This window comes from Tetrao urogallus (genome assembly GCF_951394365.1).
Source record: "Tetrao urogallus genome assembly, chromosome: 1".
Taxonomy (NCBI): domain Eukaryota; kingdom Metazoa; phylum Chordata; class Aves; order Galliformes; family Phasianidae; genus Tetrao; species Tetrao urogallus.
In genome coordinates this window covers 74,230,575-74,242,707 of record NC_136813.1, presented here as the reverse complement: position 1 = coordinate 74,242,707, position 12,133 = coordinate 74,230,575, and the positions used below count along the sequence as shown (strand labels likewise).

The following is a 12,133-nucleotide window of genomic DNA, read 5'->3' as shown; positions in this document are numbered from 1 at the left end:
GCTGCATATATTTGCAGAGTGAGTGGTGCCTTTCCCTTTAGATGTTCCTGCTTTGTTCATTGTAAAACAAAAGCTATTGTTTGCAGAGCATGTATGCTATGTATCAGGATGAAACACAGCCAGCCTACTCAGCAGTGAAGTGACAGAAACATGCTGTCTCTAGGCAATCCCAAACTTTACATCACCAACAGAGAACAAGAAAGTCCAAGATGCTGCAACAGCTCAAGATCAGGGTATTTAGGGTTAGGTGCAGTTTTTTAATGAGGAGTTAATAATTGCTGTGTAAATACAAAAAATAAAATAAAATGCTGGTCGAGCAGTTGGAAAAAGAACACCGTCACATTTCAGGAAACTGTGACTGGAAGTTTCCATCAATTAATACGAGGTGTGCTTTTCCTGTGATGGAAACAGTGCTTTATTTCAAGCAGGCCCCAAAAGGCTGTGCAATGGTAGCAAATGCATTAAAAAATAATAAATAGTGGGGTGCTACTTTACTTCTCCAATGAGCATTTTTGAAGTTTTGTTCAAACTTGATCTTCTCTAAACAATTTTCTGAGATGGTCATTCACAGTAACAACTACACTTGCTTGTGGAGCTGTTGCTGTGAACATCCATCAGCTCTGCATAATATATAAGAGACATAAGCATCAGCAAACCGGCTAATTCTTTGCAGAGTAATAAATCAGCACACGTCTTCAAGCTGAAAATTAATAGTTGAAGATTATTTTTCGTAAGTATATCTGGCAATTTGAATCATCATGCAGCACGTACAACTGAGAATGCAGAAGACAGATTCTTTAAAAAACTGAAATGAGAATGCAGTATTTCATGCTTTGGTTTGAAAGGAGTATGGTTTAACAAAATAAAGCTCACAATTCAGGTCACTGTTTTACTTCAGAATTAATTTATGCTGTATTTTACATACTGCCTATGATGAACAATGGGCTTGGATAATTACTTTCTTTACAAAGCCTGGGGATCAAAGGATATGTTTTAGATGTGTGGTCACAGATATGACCATGCTGTTGAACTGCAAATAACCAGCCAAAGAGTTGATGATGTGTACTCTTTGATAGCTGTATTGTTTATAAACTGCCTTTTCCATTAAAATCTCCATGTGAGAAAAGCACTTAACACTAGGACTTTTCGTCTTCTGTGGATTTCAATTAAAAGCAAATTTGGCCATGTGCAATTGCTAAAAAGAAAAAGAGAACTGTGCAGATCACTCACTATTTTGATGTATAGATGTGGCAGATTTTGTTCATCAAAAGCAGCACTGCTCCTCACAGCCCATTAGAATCCAACTTGATTTACAACCTGTAAAAATTAGTGCAGGGTTGAGGAGCAATTCTAAATTCATTGCTCAGCTAAGCCCTACATGACATCATTGAAAGACAGTTTTGCTTATCGCTTTCAAAAAATAACTCATGTTTTACTCATTATATTCCAGGTAAGTTGTGACAAAAAAAAATATACTGCAAATTTTGTCGTAGTAAAAGGCACAGTGAGCACCCCACTCAATGCTCATACAGGTTTGATCCATTAAGGGTCCATGAAATCACATGTGAGAGCTAAATCACATTCATTGAGAGCTAACAGAGGTCACTTAAAGCCAGGAAGCCTAACAGAGATTTCCTTTATCCACTATTTGAGTTTTAAGTCATCAACACGCTGTAACGACATACAGGCTCTGAAAAGCTCAGTCTTCCCCCTCTAACATTTCAGGAAGGCCTCAGCACTTTGTAGGATTAGACACATACTCGGCAGCAAACACCAAAACAACTGGTAAGTATTGCCAAAGGCAAGGTGGTAACACGTCCAGCATGGCCAAGGCCATGTTTGTGTTAACACACTCACTCCACATACTGCCTATCTAGCAGATGATTTTACAGCTTCCAGTTAATTCAACAAAAATCAAGTTTTGAATATGCCACGCATTGCTTTAGTTCCAGTTGATGCAGGTTTGTAAGGAAGACTAATATACAGTTATTTAGTTTCTTCACTGAAAGATTTCAATTTTCTATACCCTGGCCAAAAAAGCAGTGGTTTGTTACAGAATGCTTCCTGCTGAAGAGGCCGGCTGGCTACCTCAGCCTCCTTCCCCAATTCCCATGCTGCAGTCTTTGGCTGCTATTCCCAGCCCCAGCGCACGCCAACCTCTCCTAGGCATAAACATTTCCCATAACTGGATTCCTTGTTTGAAAAAACTGGAGCTCAGACTGTAGAAGGCTCAGCCAACTGAGTGTCTTCACAGAGTGAAATTAAAAATGCTGGCTCTTTTTGGCTGAATGTCTCCCTGCTGCTATCTCTAGCTGAGCACAGCAAGCTCCACCAAAGAGCTGATTTCAGCCCTTCCTGGGGCTCAAGGAACGTGAACCTCAGCAGCACAGAATTCACAGAATCACAGAATTGTAGGGGTTGGAAGGGACTTCTGGAGATCAAGGCCAACTCTATGCTAAATCAGGTTCTAGTAGGTTGCACAGGAAAGTGTCTAGGCAGGTTACGAATATCTCCAGAGGAGGAGATTCCACCACCTCTCTGGGCAGCCTCTGCTCTATCATCCTCAATTTTTTTTTCCTCGGGTTCATATGGAACTTCCTGTGTTCCAGTGTGTGCCCATTGCCCCTTGTTCTGTTGCTGGGCACTGCTGAAAAGAGCGTAGCCCCATCCACTTGATTCTTGCCTTTTAGATATATATATAGGTATAAGATCCCCTCTCAGCCTTCTCTTCTCCAGGCTGAACAGCCCCAGTTCTCTGTCTTTCCTCATACAGGAGATGCTCCAGGCCCCTCATCATCTCTGTGGCCCCCTGCTGGGCTCTCTCCAGAAGTTCTGTCTTTCTTGAACTGAGGAGCCCAGAACTGGACACAGCACTCCAGGTGGGGCCTCACCAGGTCACAGTAGAAGGGGAGGATCACCACACTTGACTTGCTGGCCACGCTCTTTTTAATTCATCCCAGGATACCACTGGTGGCTTTCCAGACCACAAGGGCACACTGCTGGCTCATGGTCACCCTGCTGCTCGCCGGGACCCCCAGGTCCTTCTCTCCAGAGTTCCTTTCCAGCAGGTCAGCCCTAACCTTACTGATGCATGTGATTATTCCTCCCCAGGTGTAGCACCCCACACTTGCCCACGTTGAACCTCATCAGGTTCCTCTCTGCCCGACTCTCCAGCCCGTCCAGGTCTCTCTGAATGGCAGCACGGCCTTCTGGCACGTCAGCCAGTCCTCCCAGCTTTGTACCATCAGCACATTTGCCAAGGGTGCACTCTCTCCCCTCCTCCATGTCACTGATGAAGATCACAGAATCATAGAGTCATTCAGGTTGGAAAGGACCTTAAAGATCATCAAGTCCAACTGCAACCTGACCATACTACCCTAACTAACAACCCTCTGCTAAATCATGTGCTGAGATGTCTGCTCCCTGAGTTTAATACTGAATCGATACAAAGACTGCAAGTCACAGCATGTTAAAGGACACCCATGCAGTTTGGAGGTGTCTCTTTGAATACTCAGGGGGACTGGGACAATCTAACTCGTTTCCTGGCTGCTTCCATTTTCATCGTCGTGCACGGGAACGTTCCAGGCTGCTTCCTTCAGGTCACGACTGAAAAGCCGGCGGCAGACTGCAGTCAAACAGCACCAAACCCGTCCTCTCGCACCTCCGTTGGATTTGCTTTACTTAAAGCCCCACCACGCGGCGTGATCGCGTCCACACCTCTCGCCGTTCCCCGAGCAAACCCGCCTCCTTCATCCGCTCAGAGCCGCCGGACCCGCCCCTCACAGCGGCACGGACACACCCGACCCCTCGGGCCCCGAGTCCCGGCGCCCTGCACCCCGGAGGCGCTCAGCCGCCCCCCCTCACAGCGCCCCATCCCGCCCGACAACCGCGGCGCACCCCGCCCTGGGAACCGCCTCCGCCAGGCGGGGCCACCGTTCCTCACTCGCGCGCCTCCACCACCCTTCCCCCCTCGGCGCCACGCCATTGGCTGCCGCGTCGGACGGCGGTGGCGCATGCGCCGCGGCGCGAGTTGGAACTCGGCGAGCTGGCGCGCGGCAGGAGGAGTTGCGGTGGCCCCGGGCGTCGTTACCTGCTGTGCTCGTTTGTTGCCGTCTCTTCGCTTCGTCTGAAATGGCGAGTAAGGAAGGTAGGAGACCCTCCCTCCCGTCCCTTCTCGGTCGGGCTATCTGTGTGGAGAGGAGGGCTTCCCTCCCTGAGGGTGCTCTGGGACCCCGCTCCGAGCCCCGACCCCGACTCTTCCCCCAGTAGTGGAGGACACGGTGGAGGAGCGTGTCATCAGTGAGGAGTACAAGATCTGGAAGAAGAACACCCCCTTCTTGTACGATCTGGTGATGACACACGCGCTGGAGTGGCCTAGCCTCACCGTGCAGTGGCTGCCTGATGTGACCAGGTGAGGGAGTGATGCAGTCCTGGAAGGTAGCAGTGGGCAGACGCTTCAACATCTCCTGTGCCTGGCTGCATGCTGTGACAGCTCCTCCTGCTAGCCTGGTTCGTTCTGCTCCATCTGTCTCAGTTAACCACTTTGGCAAAGTCACTCAAAGCACCCGAGGCTGCACTGACTTGCCTTAGAATCACAGAATCATTAAGATTGGAAAAGTCCAGTAAGATCATCTAGTCCAACCACCCATCTCACCGTGCTCACTAACCACGTCCCTCACACGGTTCTTGAAAGCCTCCAGGGACAGTGACTCCACCACCTGCCTGGGCAGCCTGTGCCACTGCCTCACCACTCTTTCTGAGAAGAAATGTTTCCTAATACCCAACCTGATCTCCCGGGTGTAACCTGAGGCCATTCCCTCTCATCCAATTGCTGTTACTTGTGAGAAGAGCCAAACCCCCACCTCACCATTATCTCCTTTCAATTGTTGTAGCTCAGTAAGGTCTGAGCATACTTCAGACTGAACAATGCTGGAACTCTCCTTTGTAAGTGTGTGACAGTTTGTCTCACTCACAGCACTCCAAACCCTTCGGGTATGCAGGAGTTTTGAGAAGAAACACTCCATGTTGACTTGAGGTGTGAGGAGAGAAATCTTTGGCATTGTATTGCAACATGTTCTAATGCACTTGTTCTTACTGTCTTCTCTAGTGAATTCTTATTGGAAAAAGAAATGTGCTACAGTAACTTCTTGAATGCTGTTTTTCTTGATGTGTGCTTCAAAGTGCTGTTCTATGGAAGCTGTCTTGTCTGTAGTTTTATTCTTTTGTCACAAGATTGAACTTAAAGGGATAGTGTTCTCATAAAACTAACACTTAATATCCTGTTTGTACCTGGCTCACCCTCAGCTTCATATATTTTGATCTTCCCATTCTTCCACCTGTCTCTGGAAGCGTACACTCACTAGTCCATTTCTTAGAGAACTTTGGAGATGGGACTGCATTCTGTTCATGTGTCAGTTAGTACAGACTCTAAATGGTCAGAGTAACCATTCAGGACTCCATCAAGATAGTGGACAAGGACCACTTCCCTTGCGTTGTTGTGAGCTGGATACAGCTAGCTTTTAAGATATATTACACACTGAGTTCATGCAGTAATCCCAGGGTGGTTTACTTTTTCTCAGATAATCTGTTGTATACTAGGCTGTTTGGGAACGGTGTTGAGAGATGTGGATTAACTAGTGATGGCACAGAGAAAAATGGAGTGGGGGCTTGAGGGTGTGGAGCCCTTGTGAGGAACACTTCTGCTTGCCTCGTATTTTGCAGATTGACTTAATGTTCAGTTTAGAACCTGGTATTTCCAGTTATCGAGTGTCAAAATCTGTAAGCCATTTAAGGCAAGGACAGTCTCTTTGTATGACACCTGGCATGATGGGACGCCTGTTCCTGATGCAAGTAAGTGTGTGTGCGCTGTGTGTGCGTTGTCTTTCACCCTCAAAATGTGTGATGATGCCTTGGAAGTGGAGTAAATAATACCTACAGTGATTTATGATTGCCCCAGTCATACCTGTTTGCTTGGACTCTGATAACCTAAGTAGTTTTTTTTTTTTCTTGCTTTATAGAATGCAGAAGCTGCGTGTTTTTGACTGTTCAAATTTTATCCTTTCAGAGATGAATGACACTGCCCCTTCAGCCTTTTACTTATTACTAAATATTGTGTTTAACTGCCAGAAGAGGAATTTGATTCTAGTTAGGTAGGATTTGTGCAATTTTAAAACGAGCTTCTGAATACTTTAGTAAAACAGTTAACAGTCAACACTTTTAAGAGAAGGCTGCAGTTTTTCTTAGTAGTATAGAACATAGTGCTGATAGTTCTTAAAATCAGTATCATGCAACTGCTAGGAGGATTAAAGATTTAAGTAGGTATTAGTATCGCTCTGTAGCTACTGTGCAAATTTTAATTGTTGCATTCAAGCTGTAATGGCAGTGTCTACCGGCTTTTATTGTCACTCTAGCCTTGCTGGTTGTATCACTGGATTGCGTGTGTTAGAGTCAGATACACTCTATTGCACAAGTCTCTTGTGATAAAAGATCTCTTAAGCTAGTCTTCTTTTTTTTTCCACACCCTTAAGAAGTTTGGATTTATTGTTGCTAGCTATCAAACTTCTAGAACTGAGCATGCTTTTTATTGCATTAATTTTATTATTCTAAACAGGCCAGAGGGAAAGGATTATGCTCTACACTGGCTGGTTTTAGGAACTCACACCTCTGATGAACAGAACCACCTGGTTGTTGCAAGAGTCCAGATACCCAATGATGATCAGTTTGATACCTCCCAGTATGACAGTGAGAAAGGAGGTGGGCAATGCATGCATTCTTCAGTTGTGTGTTAGCTGTAGCCTTTGTAAGCATTCTGTCTAATGGTAGTGTGACTTTATTAAAAGCTGGCAGGTACTTACCAGTTCACACTAATTCCATATCCATATTTTTGGATTCCATATAGTAGCAACTAAAATAAGTTGTTCTTCCAACATTACAAGTTTCAAGTAAGATTATGATATGCAATTCCGCTTAGCATTTCTGTTAGTTGTGATGAAAGCTGATATACACGTATCTCAGGTAGGGATTAGAGCTCTGAAGGAGTTTGTTTGATAAATGATTCAGCATACTTAAAGTGTTAATGTTGTGCCATGTGATTCTTAACTGTCATAGGCTTTATTGTATTGTTATTTTAAGATGCTTACTATGGTTTCTTGGAGCGGGGGAGAAACACAAAATGCTGTTTAATATCAACTGCTGTAAATGGATTATCAACTGAGCCTTTTCTGTCAAATGCAGAGTTTGGTGGGTTTGGATCTGTGACTGGCAAAATTGAAACCGAGATTAAAATTAACCATGAAGGCGAAGTGAATCGCGCTCGTTACATGCCACAGAATCCATGCATCATTGCTACTAAAACTCCTTCTGCTGACGTGTTGGTATTTGACTACACTAAACATCCTTCAAAACCAGGTGGGTCAGACTGTTTGAAGCTAAGCAAAATGCTTCCGTTGCTGGGTTAAACTTGTATTTAGTTGTAAGTGGGAACATAGCTGATGGACACTGGATAAGGAGGCAGAGATCTTCAGTGACTTTAACTGGTCGTGCTTAGCCATTAATCAGTCTCCACAGAAGCAGCGCTCTACTAGAAAACTGTTGTGTAAAATGTGATTGTTACAACAGAAACAAAGTTCTTAAGTAATAAAGGTGTTCTCATGGATGATGTGCAAGATGAAGATAAATGAAAGGAATTTCTTTTCTTTCAGACCCAAATGGAGAGTGTAATCCAGATCTTAGATTAAGAGGGCACCAGAAAGAAGGCTATGGTTTGTCATGGAACTCAAATTTGAAAGGACATCTTCTCAGTGCATCAGATGATCATGTAAAAAACACATCCCTTTGGTTTTTTTTCTTCTTAAAAAAAAAAAAAAAAAAGTGGCAATAGACAGTTAGGGAAGAACAGGATGAGTGTATATATTTATATATATGAGTATATATATTTATATTGCTATGTGGAGAAGCTCTCACGTGTTGTATTACAGAATATTATGTTGGCTGACTTTAGCTTATGATTGGCAACCAGTTCTTTGTAATGTTCTGGGTGAAGTAAGAACAGAATGTTCTCACTGCTAGAAGAAATTGGAGCACCCTTGAAACTGGCTTGGGTTTGAGGCAATGTATTAAAGACTGTCAATGATCAACTGAACTAATAGCCAAGAGATTTCGTTGAGCTTTATAAGTGAAACACAATGTACTGGAATAGGAATGTTTTTTGTAAATTGCTATCATGACTTTAGAATAATTTTTGGGCCTTGAGTTTTCTGTGAATTCATTAATAACTCAGTTGACTTCTCACTTAAAATAGACCATGGTTCTTATTTACAGACTGTGTGTTTATGGGATATAAGTGCTGCACCAAAAGAAGGCAAAATTGTTGATGCAAAAGCAATCTTCACTGGGCACTCTGCAGTAGTAGAAGACGTGGCATGGCATCTGCTTCATGAGTCTCTGTTTGGATCTGTGGCTGACGATCAGAAGCTTATGATGTAAGTTAAGAGTAGTGCTTGATGGCTAGTGCTGCTGTGTGCTGTCAGTGGAGCAGTCCAAAGCACTTGTAATGTTGTTAAGGAATGCCTGAAGTCTGGGTTAGTCTAATATAGCTCTCTAGTGCAATCAGTTGTAATAACGCTGCAGAAGCTCTGAAATCTGCACATCGTATAATGTGTTTTCATCATGTGAAAGTAGACTGTAATTAATATGTACACCAGGTTCCTGATGCAAACTGCTTATGTATAGTAGACAAAAGCCCTAGGAGGATTTGCAATTAAAACCTGTAGATTCAGACTAGTTTTAGTAATACAATGGTTTCTGAGCATGTACTGTGGTTAATAATAGTAACCTCCCATTAAAACTTATGCTTGTTCTCTTCCACTTTTTCCTCCCTCTTCCCCCGAACCCTTCATTGCAACAGCTGGGACACGAGATCTAATACTACATCCAAGCCGAGTCATTCTGTTGATGCTCATACAGCTGAGGTCAACTGTCTGTCCTTCAATCCATACAGCGAGTTCATTTTAGCAACTGGTTCGGCTGACAAGGTTCTTACTTGTGTTTACCTTAAATTTGCACATATTCTTAAATGATAACTCTAAAGCCATTATTGTAATAATGTCTTTTTCTTCTCCCAGACAGTCGCTTTATGGGATCTTCGAAACTTGAAATTGAAACTTCATTCTTTTGAGTCTCACAAGGATGAAATTTTTCAGGTGGGAAACTTTTCACACAAGCTGTAACAAAAATTAGATGAGTAGTGACTAGGACAAGAACGTGTGGGTTTTTGTGTGGTGACTAACCACGACAGATGTCTGTTTAAAAGAAGTACTGAACTGTGGTTCCATTAATGAGGGATAGTACTGCATTGTTTCTTTCCACACTTGACAACTTACTGCTAAAGAGATACTGGGAGCCTGCTCTAGAAGTTGTCCCTAAAACATCTTACAGTGAGGAGAACTTGAGTTTGTATCTAATATTGTGAGCTCAGCCTTTTGAGTAGTGTCCAAGCAACTGGCAATTACATTCATGGTATCTTAAATCTGCTGCACTGAAATAACGTTGGCTGTTCAATTTGACAAGTTGTATGACTTTAGAGCAAGAGTTTGAGTTATAGGGTGGCTTTTGTGCTGGAATAAACTAATTTATTGAGTGTAGTTGTTGAGAACTGCTGGTCAGGGGACAGCTATTCAATATGTGCCTTAGAAATGAGTAGTTGTGCTCCAGTCAAATTGTTTTCTTTCATAGGTTCATTGGTCTCCTCATAATGAAACAATCCTTGCTTCAAGTGGTACTGATCGTCGGCTTAATGTGTGGGATCTAAGGTGAAGAATAATTCTTTTCATTTACTGTGGACATATATGCTGAAGAAGCAGCTGCAGATTTGCCTTATTTGTACAGTTCTCCAGCTTTTCTTGCTTAGCTCAGACTCAGTCATTTAGTTATATAGTAGAAGCAGCACAATATTTCTAATGTTACTTTCCTGTGAGATTTTATTGCAAAGTTTTTTGCTGTGTTTAGTAATTATTGATTTTTGCTTCAGTGAGCTTCACAAGTTAGATTTTATTTCAGTTGCAATAAAGGCAAATGATGTTTTATACCTGAGGCTTGTAATTTTTCGACAGTGAGGGAAATCAAAAGCATTAGCAAATTCTTGAAACAAAGGCTAGGAGCTGGTAACTTAAACTGACCGGGTTTGGAATTTTGCTTGTTAATAAAAGGTATAAACTACTTTCTTATAGTAAAATTGGAGAAGAACAATCTGCAGAGGATGCAGAAGATGGGCCTCCTGAACTCCTGGTATGCTTTTCTCCTGGTTACAGTTTGCTGGCATGGCAGCCTGTATGGCAGTACAATGCCTTATGACTGTGCTCTTAAAAGTGCAGCAATTCTTACCTCACTTTTAATCCATGGTTCTAGCTTGCAATAGGCTTCCTCTACTCAGTTCTAAAGAAGCAGTTTTTCAAAGCTATACTAGACATGATTTACACATTTTCATTTTTAACCACACTTAGAGTTTGGCCATGGGCCTGTCAGCACTCATCTATAACTAGAAGCATGTCAAGCCTCCTCCTCTGATTGTGTCTCTTAGACAGAAGAGTTCCTATGTAGATTCAGAACCTTACTGGTGTAGAAATTCTGAAGCTTAGGTCTTGTTTGGTTTCCTCAGGAAATAAGCTAAAAATGTTTATAGCTTGTTTTCTCAGTTTCCTTTGCAAACTCTGTGTGTGCTCATGTGATTAGACGAGAAAATGGATATAAAATGTGACAGGCTTACGTAACCCAACCTTTCATGAAGGAGCACAGTTTCAAGGATGTCACTTGGTTATTGCTGTTAGTAAACACAAACTATTGTTTTCAGTGCTGTCTCAGGGACTGCTTCCATGTCTTTATGTGATGAATTGAATGTGGTGTTTTATCTTCTTTGCATCCATAGTGTGAATCTCTAGTAGCGACCTTTTGCTTCTGTAGCTATTCCCCAGTTAAATTCATTAGGCTGATCACAGGTTTTTAACAGAGACAAAATGACTTACAGAAGCTTGTGTTCTTTGCTGTGTGTGTTTTGTTTGTTTTGTTTTGTTTTGGTTGCTGTTCTTTAACAGTTTATTCATGGAGGACACACTGCCAAAATTTCAGACTTCAGTTGGAATCCTAATGAGCCTTGGGTCATCTGTTCTGTATCAGAGGACAACATAATGCAGATATGGCAAATGGTGAGTGTCAAAACAACTCATGAGTTTCTTCTGAAGCTTGTCACATAAGTGAAGCTGGAATGACTTGTTCTCCCTAGGACAGCTTGCATCTTCAGTGACTGAAAGCAACTCTCCAGTTAGTTCATATTATTTAAATTACAAGATAATTGAAAATGTAAATATGGAAGAAAACACTTTACAATAGCATAAATCCTATTTTTAATCGAGGAAAAAGCTTAACAGCCTTAAATTGGTGTCAGAGATCACTCTTTCAGTTTTCATACTTGTTCTTCAACTTGAATTGTGTGCTTGGGCTGAAGTTGCAATATGCCTGGAAAACAATATGCTCGTGTTAAGGAATTCAATGGTTGAGATTTATCTAAATAAAAGAATGTGGGAGAACAAATGCTGAAGTGTAACCACTGCGTGCACGTTCCTGAGTTTGGCTGCTCTTCAAGAAAAGGCAGGGAGAGGTTTCCATTAAAATAGGGGTGATCTTTCTGCTGTCTTTGTGTTACCTTTTTTTTTTTGTGTGTGTGTGTGTGTTGTAGTTGGCTTAAAAATGATTGTCTACCACTTGTAATGTAACATTTTGTCTTTAGGCAGAAAACATTTACAATGATGAAGAACCAGATATAGCAGCAGCAGAACTGGAAGGTCAAGGAACGTAACTTCTCTTCCTTGAGGCAATACTGGATGTGACATAGTAATATAATTCATCTACTGTATAAATATATTAAGGAAAAGAAAAGGCATTGCATCAAGACAAGAACATTATTAATTGGGCACAAAAAGTTTTGTATAGTCAAGTTGTTATGGGATACCCAATGGTTATTTGGGGACTTTGAGCTGTTGTATACTGTACAGCATTTACTTTCTAAGGAAAATAGGAATGACTGAAAACTTGTCTATTTTTAATCAAACTCAGTTGTTTCCTGTAAATCAGATCCTAATTT

The 12,133-nt window shown here is 42.2% G+C and overlaps 1 protein-coding gene across 1 annotated transcript; it reads left to right on the top strand.

Annotated features, from left to right (window-relative positions):
• Positions 1 to 4,131: 4,131 nt before the first annotated feature.
• Positions 4,132 to 11,848, top strand: RBBP7 (RB binding protein 7, chromatin remodeling factor; the record flags this gene model as incomplete). Its single annotated transcript, XM_079536718.1, has 12 exons — positions 4,132 to 4,147; positions 4,267 to 4,411; positions 6,611 to 6,753; positions 7,234 to 7,407; positions 7,701 to 7,816; positions 8,320 to 8,480; positions 8,906 to 9,032; positions 9,123 to 9,200; positions 9,733 to 9,809; positions 10,227 to 10,284; positions 11,088 to 11,198; positions 11,780 to 11,848. 12 exons carry the CDS (start codon positions 4,132 to 4,134, stop codon positions 11,846 to 11,848), a joined length of 1,275 nt encoding a protein of 424 aa, XP_079392844.1.
• Between the last annotated feature and the right edge of the window lie 285 nt (positions 11,849 to 12,133).